The sequence below is a fragment of the Hydra vulgaris genome, chromosome 09 (assembly GCF_038396675.1).
Source record: "Hydra vulgaris chromosome 09, alternate assembly HydraT2T_AEP".
Lineage (NCBI taxonomy): Eukaryota > Metazoa > Cnidaria > Hydrozoa > Anthoathecata > Hydridae > Hydra > Hydra vulgaris.
The window spans coordinates 61,725,001-61,743,369 of record NC_088928.1 but is presented as its reverse complement, the minus strand read 5'-3'; the positions used below and the strand labels follow the sequence as shown (position 1 = coordinate 61,743,369).

The window sequence follows — 18,369 nt, the reverse complement described above, 5'->3', positions numbered from 1 at the left end:
TTTAGACTTTCATACAAAGCAGTTTGGTATTGGCAGTTAGCAGTGGATTTTTGTAGAGTTCATTTTCTACCAATTACTGTACGTTACCTTGAAAATTGTTGCCATGAAGAAAATTGGTTGCAATTTTTTCTGTTTATTCATGTGCACCAGATTCCTTCATCTGAAGTAAGTTAAGTTTAACTTGCACCAAATTTTTTTAGAGCTCAGCTGTGTATTTGTTATAGTAAATAAATTTGTTAGTAAAGCATTTTTAAATGATAAGGTATTATATTATTATCTAAACAATTTTTTTGATAAAAAGATAAAAAAAAATTAACTTAAAAACATGACTGCAAATTGACTAACAAGAAATGATATATTAATTATGAAGTATAATTAATTATGAAGAAATATTTGTTAACCAACAATTAAATGATTATGTAATATTGATGAACAATTATTGATGAATTTTTAGGGTTATTCTACTGAATATGTTTTACCTAATTATTTATATATCTAGATATTTTTAGTGACTGTAACTTTTTCTTTAGGCTGTATCTGTGTTAAATGAATTTATGAAGAACAAACCATTAAAAGAACACTTGGTTGCTATTGTCAGTAGTACAAAACAAGTTTCTATAGTGAGGAAGAAAAAAAAACATCAGGTGTCATATCAACTTTTATTTCATTTATTAAAATGTTAATGAAGCATTAAAAACAAAAAAAAAGTAATACACATAAAACATATTTAATGAAAAATTTAATTAAGAAATTTTTATAAGATAAAATTTAAATAAGATATTTTACTTTTTATTTGTTGACATTCAGATTCATTCATTTATTCATGTTCAAAAAGAAATTGAAAATTAAAAAGTATTTTCAAATGCAAAAATAATAGTCACAAGTATTCCATACAAATCAAAATTTTTCTAATTTTTACTTAGTTGAAGATATTTGAATTTACATTCAACCCTATCAAATATCAAAAAACAAATAATGTAAAAGTTAAATGACGAATATTTAAAAAGGTTAGTTTTCAAAAAATTGGTTGAGCACCAACAAAAAAATAAAGTTAAAATTCAGAAATAAGCAATCTAAAAACTAAAACTAAAAATCGACAAAACATATCTATGGGTGTTGTTGAAATTCATAACTGGGCATCAGTTGTTTAAATCTATGAACAACTTATATTTATAAATGATACAATAAATGAGCAAAAAAAAATATTAAGAAGGTTACAAAATGTTTAAAATGTTGCCAGTTTCTTAAATTAAGAACAAAAAACTAGTGAGAAGAAAGCTAAAGTAAACCAAATTCTAGCTGATATGGGTTCTACTGTAAATTCAGTTTTTATTAAATGACTTAAGGCAAGAAATTCATTGAAACTAGGTCCATCATTATTGGTCTACAGGGTGCGTCGGAGCACAATCTACTATTGCTTTGTGCTAATAAGTTGAGAAGATATCCACATACAAAAAAGTTTACATTTGACTTGATTTAACAGCGGCAGAGATAACAATTACAATTTAAGAAGAAAAAAAACTCAATTTCTCTTTTTCCATTTGCATTCCAGAGCAATCATCATTGTTAGGTTTAAAAAAAGTTAAGCAAAACAGTTAATTTAATTTAAATTGCATGTATTCTAATGCTACAGCCTATAGTAATAAAATGCATGAATTTAAACTTCTTTTGTAAAGCCAAATATAGTTGAAATCATGGAGACCTGATTTGAAGATCATCAGTCACTGGAGTAGAAAGATTTTATATAGAAGTGACAGAAGAAATGCATAAAGAGGTGGTGGTGTAGCTTTAAATGTAGATAAAAAATATTGACTCATGAGTTTAACTTAAACGAAAGTGCTTAAGATTAAGTTTGGGTTGTGTTGGAATAGAGAAATCAAAGTAAGATGGTTGTATATAGACTTGAAAAAAATCTTTATCATTGAAAAAAATTTTGATTTGTTTAAAATGACAGTCTTTAGTTTTCCAAGTATACAATGGTGAAGTGCATGCACAACTTATTAAAGTAACTAAAGAATTATTAGAGCATAACTTTCAACATGCAGTTAGGTACTTATCCCATATAATGTCTGTTCCTTCCTTTCATTTATTTGAGGAAATAGTCAAAAATACCTTGATCCATTTATACCTTACATAAGTTTGATTTATACTATGGATATAATAAGTAGTAAAAGGTCATTTTATGAATTTATGAGTTTTCAAAAGTGTTATTAAAGATTAAATTGAAACTCTATTCAATTAAAATTTTTGATTACGGTAAAGGAGGGTATGATTAAAAGTCATTAAAGAAATTAACTAGATTAGTTGTTTAAAAAAAGTTTTAGTTTAATGTACAATACCCTTTTATTGCATTTATCTGATGTGTGTAATAATTTCATTCTTAAATTATATATAAACTCTGGAAAAACAAAAACCCTTTAGATAAATTATGATTTAAAGAATCTTATAAGAAACAAAATTTAAGATGCAAAAAGTTTAGGTTGGAGAGACAAATAACTAAATTTTTGTACAAAGCAAGCAAATTAGTTATGAAATTTTGAAAGAAAAAAGTTTGAAATAACTCTGTATGAAAATTTGTATATAGATAAATGTAGTCAAAGTGTATGAAAATTATATGTATGTAGATTACAGTATGAATTTTTTTTTTGTCTATTTATTTAATCATAAAATATGGAAAATTTACAATAATATATTATAAATTCACATAAATAAAGTTAGTTGTCGCTTGTATAGTTAAAAACTTGTCAATTAAGTGACACCTAAAATAAGAAAAAAAAAACAGAAAAAAAACTAGTAAATAAAACATAGAAAGAATTTTAAGTAAAAACTAACATTAAAACAAAAGAGAAAAAAAAAAAAAGGAAAGAGAAGAAAATAAAGCACTAATAAGTAATGATAATTAATAATATTTAATATGATTAATGATTATTAATAATATTAAATAGTAATAATGATTAAAAAAATATGAATAAATTAACATTACAAATAACTATAATATGATAACTTGAAGTAAAAATTAAAACTAATAAAAAAAACAATGGTAAAAATAATTATTAGATATATACTCAAATAAAAATTTCTTAATTTGGTTTCAATTCAGAAAAAGAATTTTGGTAATAAAAGGGTATTTAGTTAAAACCTTTTTTTTTTTAATAAATGGTATTAATTGATTCCAGTGAGAAATACATTGATGCTTTATAGAGAGCTTGCCATATTTGATAGTGTTGGAGGTGTGCAAATTAACATTTTCAGTATTTCTTAGTGTAATATTTGTGTATATCACTTGTTTTGATAAAAAAGTTATTAAATGAATTTGGTAGTTTATTTTGAAGAAAATCAAACACAAAGAGACAATTATAAAGCTTCATAAGATCTTGAAATTTTAAATTGTTAATTCAGAAAAACTTATTTTAGATATTAGTTCCTAAAGGAAAAAATTTCATAGTTCTTATGGGAGTATTTTGTAAACTCTTTATACAATTTAATAGAAAGCTACCTTTTGGACCCAAAACAGTGCAACAATAGCTTTGGTGCAAGGAGTGCAACAATAGCTTTGGTGGGAGGAGAACAAGAAATAGTAAATTGATATTAAAATAACATAATGTTGTATTAATGACAACATACTATTGGTGTTGGATATATATGTGGGAGTTTTTTATTTAATTGAATTAGTTGATTGTACCATGATAGGTTTTTGTCAAGAAATACCCTGAGATATTTTATACATTTAGATGGAAAAAGTCTTTTACCATTAATTCTATTTTTCACATTATCATTAACAATCTTTTTTTTGGGGGGTTGAAAAATAATAAATTCAGTTTTATTGATACTTAGAGAAATATGGTAACTATTTAACCAGTGACACAAATGATGGAGATTTTTACAAAATTTGTGCGAGTGACTTATTTATGCATAGAAAATTAGTGTTCCTCAGCGAAATGAGGAACAATCAAATTATTAATAGAGTGAGGCAGAGATTTACTATTTTTGATATCTTAATAGATATTAAAAATAGTAAAGGCCCTAGAACAGAACCCTTTGGAACATCATACTTAATAACTTTATTTGTGGATTGAAACCCATTAATCAAGACAAACTGAGTACAATTTTTAATATACAATGAAAACCAATCATTAGTGATACCCCATATGCCATAGTGATACAATTTCTAATTAAAATCTTGTGGTCAGCTGTATCAAAAATTTTTTTGGAAAACAATAAAGGTGCCAAAAGCAAAAGAACAACTATCAATGGCACCATAAATCATTTCAGTAATGCTAATAAGTGCATGGGAAGTAGTGTGTTTTAAACGAAATCTAAACTGGCGGCCAAAGAGACACTTAGATATATGAAAAAAATTTTGTTTACAAATAAAAAAATTTGCAAACTTCTTTGATAAGTTAATAATCAAAGAACTGAAATATTTACAGAAGTCATTAAAAATATTAAATGTTGTATTTATTTTTATAGAAGACACAAAAATATTAATGGTTGTATTTTTAATTATCTAGTATCAATCACCGATTAAACAACGAATTTTTCATATTTTTATTAAAAAAAAGTGATAAACCTGATTTTCTTTAACAATTTAGAGTTATCATTGATTTTGATGTTTCTACTACCCCTAGTGTTAAAACTACAGAACATAAAATGTTAAAAGTGAATGTAAATCAATGGAATCTTGATCATCCAAAACTTTTAAAATTTTGCTCAGACTAATACTCTCTTCCATTACATTGATTGTTAAAGCTTTTATACCAACTCGCATATTACATTGATTGTTAAAGTTTATATACCAACTCTCATGTTACATCGATTGTTAAAGCTTTTATACAAACTGGCATATTGTCATTATAATTTTTATCCACTAAAATAACACTATTGTTTGAAATATGGTAAGCTATTAATATCAAATTACAGACACTGTATCGCTTACCTTGATTGTGTGTAAAAAATTTAAGAATTTTTTAAAAGTTTTTTTAATGAAATCTTTATATAGTAATAATTTAATTTGGGCAAATCAGTTGAAATCATTGTGTTGAAATCAGTATGAACATTTACCTATGAAACTAGATGCAGTTTTAAATCAAACATATTGCCATATTATGATTTTTAAATACTTAAGAAAGTGTCAAAAATCAACTTTTTCTTTTATCTATCAGACTAAATCTATATATTAGTTATGATCAATTAGTAACACCAGTTATATTTAAGGTTGTCAAACAAAGTACTCATAAGCATACAAAAATTTTTCAAAGGTATCTATACTTAAGGCTGTCAAACAATGTACACATACAAAAATATCAATAGTTTATCTACAAAATCATTAGTAAGAATGTTTTTTTAAAAAAAGAAAATTAAGTAAAGTATCTTTAACTCAAAGGTTTGTCTCAAAGTTCTTCTCTAAACTTATTTTCTCAGGATTTTTAAACTGTTTCTCTTACTTTTAGGCTTTGAGTTGTATTTAGCAGAATTTCTTTTTAATTATGTTATTGAAAATAATAACTTTCTGATTTATAGAGTTATACAAAAAAAAGGGATGTTCGTGCACAATTTTATTCTCGCATTGGTGCTTCTGCTAGTAGAGAGCCGATAAAATCTCCACCTGAAAATACTGCATCAAATGAAAATAATGAAGAATTTTGTGATGGAAAAAGACAACAAAAAAGTTTTTCAAATTTTTTTGGATGCTTTATCAATTTATTGTTTAAATTTTTTATACTTTATTTTTTTACATTTAGTTTATGACTTTTATTGATACAGGTCAAAGACTTCCAGACATAGCAAGTTTTTCAGGCAGTCTTTTAGATTCTTTACTAGAGTGTGAGAAATATGCTGAACCATGGAAAGCGTTACTGTGTTCCTCTTATGTTTCATATCATGCTTTTCTTCCAATTTTGGCTGCTTGCTATAAGGTTATTTATTCTTGTATTGAATATTCATTATCATTACTTTTTTATTGTATTAAATGTTTTATTCTATTAAATGTTTTATACTTTGTTAGCTACCAAGTATAAAACATTTAATAGCTAACTGCTGACACAATAAAAACAATTGAAAAAAGTAGTGTACTAAAATCTTAAAGCAATTTATATACTTAATTATAACTAAGTAGTAAGTGACCGGGGCCCTGGCTAAAAATGAGACTTTTTGCAAATTCGGCCTCAGCCCCGGCAAAATTATAAGATTTAGTAGAGGTTGATAGCTGGGGCTAGAAATAAGTTTATAGTTCTTTATATATTATAACTTTATACTTACATTTACTATTTATTAAATTCTGGCATATATTTATGCCAGTATTTAATAAATAAGGACAGATACAGTAAAAGAATGCAACTTGTTGAATAAGAAGTCAAGCAAGAATGAGTTTTGGTTTATTGTAATAGAGATGATAGCTTGTTTGAGCATTGACCATAATTAGAGAAATAGCATAAAAGAGGAAGGCTAAAGCCTGCTGCTGCTGCTGCTGATGATGATGATGATGATGATGATGATGATGATGATGATGATGATGATGATGATGATGATGATGATGATGATGATGATGATGATGATGATGATGATGATGATGATGATGATGATGATGGCGATGATGATGATAATAATGATGATGATGATTATGATGATGATAATGATCATAATGATGATGGTTGTGATCATGATGGTAATAATTATCATGATCATAATGATCATAATGATGTTTATAAATGCATATATATACTAAATCAAACATAAATTTTGGAAGAAAATAAATGTACTTTAGGATGTATATATGTTTATGCAGCCCCGATCACAAGCCAAGCCCCTGCCCCGGCTATATTTTATCAAACCCGGCCCCGGTCAAATATAAACCCCGGTTGTTTACTATAACTAAGTACATAAATAAAAACAATTACAAATTAAAATTAAAAAAAAATTAAAAAGAAAATTAAAAAAATTTTACCAAATATTTAAAAAGAAAAGTAAAATAAAAAATTTAAAAAAATTTTGATCTCAGCGTATACTATGCTTCTGATTTTTTTTCTTAGTTTTTATATATTATATCAAAAAAATTTAAAAAGTATATTGTAGTTTGTCATTCCTCATCTTTACATTTTTATCAATGTTTTAATAAAAATCAGGCTTTTTTCCCTCTATAAAGTTATAATTTTTTCTGTAAAGTTTAAGATAAGTTTTTAGTTTATTAGCATTTAGTAATAAAGTTTAAATAAAATAAAATAATTTTTTAATATTTTAATAAAATATAAAATATTTTTTTTTTAGTTTTTTTTTTTTAATAAAACTATTTGACTTTTTTTAATTACACATAACATATTGAGCAAATTCAAATTTCAAAATTCAAATAACTGATCCTTACGGAACTCCATTATAAACTATATTCTATTTTCACTTATATTGAGATTTGTATATATTTTATTTACACATGGATTCTATTAGTGCCAATTGTTTGCTCTGCAATGTAATGATTGCAACTGCTATAAAAAATCTGCAATGTAAATTATATTTACTAAGAAACATACTTTGCATAGGACATTGTGAAGGTTGCCGGCAGTTACATGTTGAAACAATTGTGTTGGAAAAATTAGATAATACTTTTTTATTGTGTGAATTAATAATATTGATGATGTTTGGAAGACAGCAATTTAAAAATGCAATCAACTTTGTCAAACAACATCTAATAATAAATACTGAATGCTAAACATTAGCTAGCCACCCAAGAAAATCTTTTGCTTTTTAACAACAAAGTGTGGATTAAGGAAAAATGTTACAATGGGCGCTTACAATGGTGCTAAAGTATGTAGGTTAGTAGGAATTTTTCTTTTATTTCAACTTCCGCAGTATTATAGTAGAGATGATTTTGGTCTATATTGTAATGATAGGCTAGTGATATCTAAAAACAAAAATGGCCGGCAAATAAAGAAATCAAAAAATATTTTGTAAAAATTTTCAAAAGTAACGATCATCTTATTTCCAAAATAAAATAGAAAAAAATAAATATGAAAATAGTTAACTACCTCAACTCAATAACAATTCTTTTCAACAATAAAGTGGAAAATTATAAAACACTGTAAACCTATCAAAACAACATCCAAAATTTGCAACCTCCCCCTTCATGAGAAATTTATAATTTTGTATCACAAAGAAAACTACTACTAATAAAAAAGATGAAATATTATCTAAGTGTCAACATTCCAATAAATTTCTACTGTTCTCTTTTGATACTGGAGACTAAATAGTTACATATTTTAATTGCGCCAGAAGTCGTTCTACCATAGTTTTTTAATTCATTTAACTTTATTATTATTTTTAACTATTTAACTTTAAGTACTATTATTAATATTGATTTCATTTAAACAAAATTTAAATATTTATTGTTCTATTATTGTAATATTGAGGGTTGTTTTATGTACAAGAGATTTTGTATTATTGTATTATCCTGCTTTTTTTTTACTTTTGAGCTGACAAGGCGCATTTTAAGACGTGTATGTTTTCAGATTTTTCCCACTGTTTTTATCTGTAGTTCTTATCTTATTTTAATATAGTAGTTTTGGTTATATTTTAATTTATTTTTTCCTCTGCACTTTTTCTTTTAATTTCCTTCTCACTTATTTGTTTTTTATCTCTTTTTTATTGCCTTACTTCTCATCTACTAACCAATCGATTAACTGATTTGAGTTATCAAGTTTAATTTTTTTTTTTGCAATAATCTGCTTATTTTATATACATATATTTATATATACATATATCTATATTTATATATATCCAATCGTGGATTCTATATCTGACTAAAGTTTTTTTATTTTTTGTTTATTTTCCTAATTTATAATACTACATTGTTAATGAGTTTCTTTCTCGTCATTTTTTTTTTTTTACTTTTTATCTTTTAACCGAACAGCTGTGTGGTCTTTTATCTCTTTGTTTATTTTCGGTTTAATCCTTATAAGCTACTTTCTTTCTGTTCTTTCTGCTAACCAGTAAGTTTTTACCCCTTTATACATATATATATATATATATATATATATATATATATATATATATATATATATATATATATATATATATATATATATATATATATATATATACACATATTTGTTTTTATAGATATATATATTTATTATTTGCAGATAATTTTAGTATATTTGTAAATATATAATTAATAGTAGATGTTTTAATATTATTTGTGTATATCACAGAAAAAAACACATTAACAGCTGTGTTTATAAGTAATAAGCGATATTTTATGTATTAATTTATGGATTATTTTATGGATTACTTATGACTTGAAACTGGAAAAGTTATACATTCATATAAATTGTTATCTAAAATTTATATAAAATTGTAAAATGGGATCAACATCTGATATTGGCTATGTTAACTTAATTTACAGAATTACTACAAAAAAGAGCAATCTTAATGACAAACTCGCACATACTCACATACAAATACACACTTGACAACAATATCAAGCTTAGATATGACATTGGCATAAATCATGAAAATAAAAATTACTACTATGGCATAAGGGATCAACAATTGAAAAAAATATATATTAAAGAATGGCTTTATTTTGTGCCGTCATATAATTACTCAAATCAGCTTAACAATAACAACATAAACCCAACAAATTATACCAATGAACTAAATGATAATGATTTTTTATTAATTCAACCTGAAACTTTTGATAAAAAAGAAGAGATTTCAGTTAATGTCTTTAATAATAACAGCAACATTCCCACAATTTACAACTTAGGTAATTATCCTCTCTTTTGATTTTTCAAAGAAAAAAATACTATCAATTTTGCATTTAAATATAAATTCATTAAAGTCAAAATACATCACAGAAATCAAACCAAAATTAGATTTAAATTTGATAGATATAATAATGCTTAATGAAACCAAACTTAATGATACATATCTAACTAAAGGGTTTCTTTCAAATAGTTATAAGACTCTGCATAGAGACAGAAAAGAATTAAAGGAGGTGGCATAACATATTGAGGTGGCCAAACTCATCTACATAAAAAACAACTTGAAAGTTTTATTTTTGAATACAGTTTTGAATACGAGATTATTTATTTCCAAGTGATGCACAATAAACTGAAAAACAATTTTATCTGCTGTTATAAGCCACCATTAATTCTCAATGCTTTAACAACTATGTAGAAAGCTTATTATTAAATCTCAACCAAAGTGAACCAGTATTTATAATTGGTGATCTAAATCAAGATCTCAACTCCCAATATGGAATGCAACTTAATGAGTTTCTTACTTATAACAACTTAAAAAATAATGTCTATAAACCAACTAGAGTTACAACTAAAGTTAATGAAAAAGATAATAAAAACAAAACATCTAAAAGTATGATGTTTTATATATATATGTTTTATTAAGTAAAAGTTCAGTGATAATAAAAACGTTTGTTTTAAAAACTTTGCTTAGTAATCACTATTTAGTTTTTGCAGCGATTGATGGTATCACTGAAGTAGTCAATTACTCAAAAACAATGTGACTTGACAAAAACAAGACCAACATGTGGAACTACTTCAAACTCAACATTATAAATATCTTAAATGCCATTTTACCAAAAAAGATGATAAAAATACACATCAAGAATAAAGTCAACAATCAATGACTCGATCAAGAGTTAAAAAATCTGAAAAATTGTGCAACAGTTATCATTTTGATTATGTAAAAACAAATGATTTATCAATTTTTCAAATGTTTAAAAAAACGAGAAGAGAATTAATTAAATTAAGAAACAAAAAATTAACAAGTTATCTAAAAAGAAAAGAACCGAAAAATTTTAATAACTTAAAAGACTTTTATGATTTTTACTCAAAGTTCATCAAAAGTAAAACAAGCTTTGAAGATACTCCCTTTCCTGATTATATACTTTACAACTACAAGAAGGCCTACTAAAACATTGAAAAGTCATTATTTTTCAACAAATTTTAGTACATCTAATTCTGATTGCTTTCTTAATGATTCATATAACTTTACTAAGAATCTTTTCAATAATCTTAAAATAGCTAATAAGATTGAAAAAAAAAACTTTCTCATTTCTTCCTATTAATAAATATGAAATCGTCAATGCGATCAAAAACTTAAAAGAAAAAAGCAGCTGTGGTTATTCAGATATTCCAACAAAAATTATTAAAAAATCATATGATTCAATCACTTCAAACAAATGTCTAGAAACAAACAGCATTCCACATGAGTTTAAAATTGGTAGTATTATGCCACTTTATAAAAAAAAAAGGTGAAGTTCATGATATCAATAGTTAACATAGTATTACCATAGTATCTCCACTAATAAAAGTGTTTGAACGAATAATTGCTAAAAGGGTAACTGCATACTTTGAACAAAATGATTTATTCAATGATGACCAACACGGTTTCAATCATTCATGTGAAACTGCGTTACATGTTCCTATCTCTAAAGTAAAGCTAAGCAGCTCTAAAAAACTCTTTACATTTATTGATTTCAGAAAAGCTTTTGGCTTAGCCAATATCAGTAGATTCCAAATTACTGATTTTGATGCTAAAACATTGTGGTTTTTCAACTGATGCTTTGAACTTAATAAGCAACTATTTTGATAATAGAAAATTTTTTGCAAAAGTTAAAGATGTATATTCTAATGAGGAACAAGTTAATATTGGTATACCACACGATTTCATTTTAGGACCTCTTTTTTTTTTTTGATTTTCATCAATGATCTACCTGAATATTTGTCTTTATTTTTATCAACATTATTTGCAGATGACACAACACTTATGACAAGTGATATCAATATAAACCATCTAATAACAAAAACTCAGTTAGCATTTAATAATTTTATTGAGTGGTGCTATGCTAATAAACTCGACATCAATTGGGATAAAACTAAAGCAATGACTTTAACAAATAAGCATACATCTAAAAATAATATTGCCAACATCATCATATATCACATCATCAACAAATCATATTAAGTGATAAGTTCAAAATTGAAGTAGTTAATAAATTTTCTTTGCTTGGTATCATTAAAAACAGTAAATTACATTTTAACAAACACATAAAAGAGATGAAAGCAAAAGCTTACAAAAAATTATTCTCGATAACTAATATATTTGGCCTAGCCTTCAAAGTTCGTTTGCAATTCTTCAAAATATTCATTCTACCTAACTTTGATTACTGCTCAAGTCTTGTAATTTACTACATGAAAAAATGTAATACAAAGCCTTAGCAATGCATACTATATGATTTTATTTTTACTACTCAAAATTAATATTCAAATATATTAAATATAAATTTATATATCCATATAAATATGGATATATTTCAAATTAATCAACAACTTAAAGCATACAACCTTCAAAGTTTTCATCATTGATTTTTATGCAGAGTACTAAAACTATGCAATAAAATAATTTTTTATAAGAAACCGATGAACTTATTCAAACAATTTGATTTAATTAATCTTGATAACATCAAGTACAACACTCAAAATAAAAACTTTTTAAACTTCAAAGTGTCTAACAAACACTATGAACAGTCATTTAAGTCTTTTTTAGCAATATAATCAATAAGCATTGCTATGACAATATCAAAATAGCACTAAAAGAATTTAGTGATCTATATTTACTGAACAACATCAACTCAATTATAGCACATACAACTATTAACAACATTGGGTTTGATGTTAATATAAACAAAATAAATAACTATATTGACTTTCATGTAAGCAAAAAATTTAAAAAAAAAAAAAAACTAGACATTATCTAAATTTTTTACCATCTTTTGTTTTTTATTTACAATAAATTATTATGCTACTTGTATCTTATATTAAAAACACTTCTATTCACCAGCAATGGTAAAAGACATATAGTCCATAGAATAGAAGTTAAGAATTATATATTATTTTAATATAATATAATACATAAGCAATGTATATATATATATATATATATATATATATATATATATATATATATATATATATATATATATATATATATATATATATATATATATATATATATATATATATATATATATATATATATATAATATGCATCTGTAAAGTATTTGTTATAGTTTTTTACAATATGTTAGGAAGCAAGTCGTTTGGAATGTATTTGTAGCTGGTATTTGTGCAACATGGATGATCAAGATCGATGCGGAGTTATTAAAAAGCTGCAAAGTAAATTTTTTTCATTATTGTCACATTTAATAAAAATATCAGTTTTCAATATATTGTTAATGTAAATAACAATATTAATGAATAAATAACTCATATAAATAAACAAACGATAAATCAAAAGCTGTAACTTACTATTTACTTATGTAAAAGTTTTTATAATTCGGCAAGATATTTTTCTGATACAATCATTTATTTTTTAAATGCTCGTTATAGGCATTTTATTCACGATTTTATCAATCTGGATAATTTAGAAACTAATTTGCTCTATACGCTAGAACTGTGAGAAATTTGTCAACTTTTTTCTCTTAAGTTTGTTCGTTTTCATGTCTTTCGCTTTTAAAAATGTTTTTGCTATATTTGACGTTTTTTCTCATTACTTATATAATAGGAAGATAAGAAAATAAATTGCTATTTATTTGTAAAATATATTATGTATTTTATTAACGAATTTTGTTATGATGGAAGAAATTAAATAAAAGAATAGCATGGTTTCTTTTATAAATGTATTTACCACATTTGAAGCCTGTCTGAAATTGTTTCCATTATATTGCCCAGTTTCTAACATTAATACAAATTATTAGAGATATGATAGTGAAAATGATAATAAGATATGAATATGATAATGAACATAATGATTGCTCTGTTTGAAAATATGTATTTAAAAATTTATAAAAAGGTTTTAAATAGGCTCCTAAAATATCCTTATAAAAGTTCAGTAAATTAACAATGCACTACCCCACAAGCTTTTGAAGCATCGTCAGTAACAATTAAAGTTCATCAGGAAATAAACTATAGGGTTTAAATGCACAATTTAGAGAATCCAACATTTTTGTTTTTGTTATATTCTTATATGCTTTTTTGCTCAACTTGAATCAATTTTGGTAGTAGAAAATTACAAATGCTCTAAAAAAAAAAAAATTTAGATGTATTATTTTTTTGATCAAATTTTTCTTTTTTTAATTTTAATTTTTTAAGTTTCTTTTATTTAGATTTTCTATTATGTATAGTATTTTTGTTTCTTCGATTATTCGTGTTTTATTCTCTGTAGTTTCTTTTTTTTTTTTTTTGCGACAAATTTTTAAAAGGCTTACTACATAAAAACTTAGTCAAGTTGTTTAAAAAAATTACTTTAAACATGGACAAACAAGTTGTGCGACACATTTCCTGGGAAGTCTTAATGATAACATTTTTAATTTATATATAGTATTTCTCTATAGAATTTGTAATTTTTTTTTTTATTACTGTACTCACCAAGGTTGAAAAGGCCATTAAAGCCAAGGAAGCTACTTTTTTTTTTTTTAATGTTTTACAACCCTCTTTGAAACTTGAGCCTTAACAAACATGTTCTCTGCGGACTTTTTATCAAGCAGGAGTTGAGCCTGTTATTACCAGAGACTTGGTGGGGATTTGGAATTTCTTGAGGCCTTGATTTCTTGATTTTTAAATGCTCACTTCAACTGCATATCCATTACATATTACTATGTTATATTACTGCTTTAATCTATTAGATATTACCTTCTTTAAAATAAATATTTTGATCCAAGTTTTTTTTATCTTTTTAAAATCTCAAAACATCGGAAATACTCATTACAAGAAAGTTCTACACTATGAAATTGCTTGATTTCTGCAGTATTTTTTTACACAAAAACAGGAAATTTTCACAAAAATTATTAGATTTCCAAGTCTCTGACTTTTTGCCCACTACTCATTATATCATGCTCATAAATATTTGTTCAAAACAACTAAACAAAACTAGCATGTTTAATTATGAAAATAAGTAATAACTAAATTTAACAAAAGATTTTTTTTTTTAAATTATGAATATGTATTTATCTTTAGATGGGTTAAGTGAAGGTTCCTATGATTTATCAAGTAAGCTTTTAATACTTTGTTATAACCAAGTGATAATTGTTTTGAAAGTTCTATTTGAAATTTTTGGCTACAAAATTTAGTTTTCCTTTTTCAGATTTATTTAACCACACATGGAAAACTGAAGATTTATTTATAATTATAAAAGAAATGTTTTTACACAGTGTCAAATATGGCGAAATTCCATCACAAGGTTTTCAAATATTTATGCCAGTATGTCTAGTTTTTTTAATTTGTAATTAAATATTATTTTTAAAAGCATGTCTATTGATATTATTTATCTTTAAACTATATTATTGATAGATTGACCTTTTTTCTTGATAGGGTCACATTCTTGTAAAATTTTTGCAATGTATCGAGTCATTTCTTAATCGGCTTGAACACTATAAGTCTGTATCTCTCTTAAGCAGTTTTCAAAGTGGCTTTATTCTTTTTCAAACCAAATCATCTCAATATGATATAGCAGCTGAAAAGTTGGAAGATTTTACTCAAGAATGTTTAAGTCTTATGATTTCTAATTGTAAAACTCAACTTGATGTTCAGTTGTTAGTTAATATCATTGTGGAATCAAAATATGGGAACAAGTTTACAAAAAAAGGTAAATATTTATGTGTGTATACATATACATATATATATAAATTATCTTAGTGTATTCTAAAAATAGAGTGCTCAATGTTCTTAAAGAACAGAGCAATAGTAAAATTAGTAAAAACACTTATCTAATTTTTAGTTGTCTTCAACAGCATGTTTCTCCATCAGTAGGATATATATATATATATACATATATATATATATATATATATATATATATATATATATATATATATATATATATATATATATATATATATATATATATATATATATATATATATATATATATATATATATATATAGATATATATATATATATATATATATATATATATATATATATATATATATATATATATATATATATATATATATATATATATATATATATATATATATATATATATATATATATATATAGAACCCTTAGATGTTGTCCGAAAGTTTTTTCGATATTTTGTTGACAAAAAGTAAAAATTAAAATGCAAGACCGGAATTTTTTTTTTTTAATAATGATAGACTGCCTGCCCCAACCAAACCCTCAGTCGATGTAGCAGCACTCCCTTGCGGGTCAGGCTATTTGTCAGTCGATGTAGCAGCACTCCCTTGCGAGTCAGGCTATTTGTCAGTCGATGTAGCAGCACTCCCTTGCGAGTCAGGCTATTTGTCAGTCGATGTAGCAGCACTCCCTTGCAAGTCAGGCTATTTGTCAGTCGATGTAGCAGCACTCCCTTGCGAGTCAGGCTATAAGATAGTCGATGTAGCAACACTCCGCGCATGATTTACAGTAAAAAAAATAAAAATAAAAACATTTTATTAAAAAAAATAAAAATAAAAACATTGTTTATATTGTTAAAAACATTCAAAATGTTATAAAAACATTCAGAATGTTTTTAAAAACATTCTGGTCAATTAAATTTGCGTTTTTGTGGTTTTTTTAAAAAACGATTAATTTGTAATTAAATTAATGGTTTTTACTTTCATCCAACACGGAAATGTTGGACGAAAGTCAAAAGTAATTAAAAGTGACGTATGTGTTGGCGTAAGAATCACTTTTTTCCTTCCGCTCTTCCTAAAGCCAACAAACTATAGAACTATATATATACATATATATATATATATATATATACATATATATATATATATATTTATATATATATATATATATATATATATATATATATATATATATATATATATGTATATATATATATATATATATATATATATATATATATATATATATATATATATATATATACATATATATATATATATTTATATATATATATATATATATATATATATATATATATATAATATATATATATATATATATATATATATATATATATATATATACATACATACATACATACTCTGCCAGGCAAAAGGTTTTGGCCACTTATAGTTTTAAATAGTTCTGGTCACTTATAGTATTAAATTTTAAAATTGTTTATAAGCTATAAAATATAACATCAATTAAGATGTGCTAATATGTTTTTAATATTGAAATGCAAAATGTTTTCTTCTTTTTCATATTATAAACATGCATGAATATACTTAGTAAAAAAATTTTAAATAAAATTTAACTGCTCTTTTGTCATCAAAGCATAATTTTGTTGAAGTTATTACAATATATTGGATTAATAAATTAATTTAGTATATATATTATACAGCTGAATTAAATTTGGTATTATTTTTTAATTTCCAGTTTATAAAAGTGCATTTTGATTATTTTTAGACTAAAATTTTAAAAAATAATAAAAAATGTCAAAGAAATGTAATAAATCATTAGAAACATGTTCTTCAATTTTTGCTCTGGAAAATGATAGTCGTTCTATATATTAAAAAATTGTTAAAAATACAGCAATCAACAGTGAGTGGTACTATTTGTCAGTTTAAATTTACTGGTACAAATTAAGATAGGAAAAGAACTGGACATCCTTGCAAAACATCAAAGACTGAAGACAAGTCAAATATACTCTAATGTAAGCAAGATAGACGATTAACAGCCCAAAAAAGTAACATCTAACTTCAATGCTGCTCATAATAAAACTATTTCAGAAAGAACTGTAAGATGCCACTTGAAATCTGTTTGCTTAAATGGTAGAGTAGCTGTTCAAAAACCTCTTCTAAAAGCAATAAAATAGAAGAAGATGCTCCAATGGGCTCTAGCACATTAAAATTAGACAGATATAGACTGGCAAAATATATTGAGGACTCAAAATTATGACATTGCCCCCACTACCCCCTGACCTCAACCCAATAGAGTTACTATGGGAACAACTGGATTGTGACAGAAGAAAAGAGTGTCTTATATCATCAACTCATTTGTGGTCAATTTTGCAACTGTGGAATAATATTTCTCCAATTTATTTAAATAATTTAATCAAACGTATACCAAAACTTGTTTATGCAGTAAGGAAAGCATAGATTTTTTGATGAAAAAAAAAAATAAACTTTTATCTGTTTTGTAAAATAAATAAATAAACTTCTTTACATTTATCATAGGTTTAAAGTCATTAATTAGTTTGTTTATATTTGTTATATTTTTTTAATATAAAAAAATTATTAAGATTTTTTTTAGGAATAATTATCAAAAAAATACTCTTCTTTCATTTTTAGTTATAAAAGGTCTTTTTTTTGCAATAAACTCTAAATTAATAATTTTTTTCTAAAATGATTATTAATTTTAAAATTTTTATATAAATTCGTT

General features: G+C 24.5%; 1 protein-coding gene across 1 annotated transcript in view; it reads left to right on the top strand.

Annotated features, from left to right (window-relative positions):
• Window positions 1-18,369, top strand: part of LOC101237023 (spatacsin) — a 156,174-nt gene that overhangs the window by 67,797 nt on the left and 70,008 nt on the right. Inside the window, exons 23-30 of the mRNA XM_065806270.1 lie at window positions 6-165; window positions 531-644; window positions 5,521-5,668; window positions 5,764-5,915; window positions 13,100-13,187; window positions 15,027-15,059; window positions 15,154-15,269; window positions 15,381-15,654. Of these exons, the coding sequence (XP_065662342.1) occupies window positions 6-165; window positions 531-644; window positions 5,521-5,668; window positions 5,764-5,915; window positions 13,100-13,187; window positions 15,027-15,059; window positions 15,154-15,269; window positions 15,381-15,654 (1,085 nt within the window). The remainder of the gene's footprint in view (window positions 1-5; window positions 166-530; window positions 645-5,520; window positions 5,669-5,763; window positions 5,916-13,099; window positions 13,188-15,026; window positions 15,060-15,153; window positions 15,270-15,380; window positions 15,655-18,369) is intronic.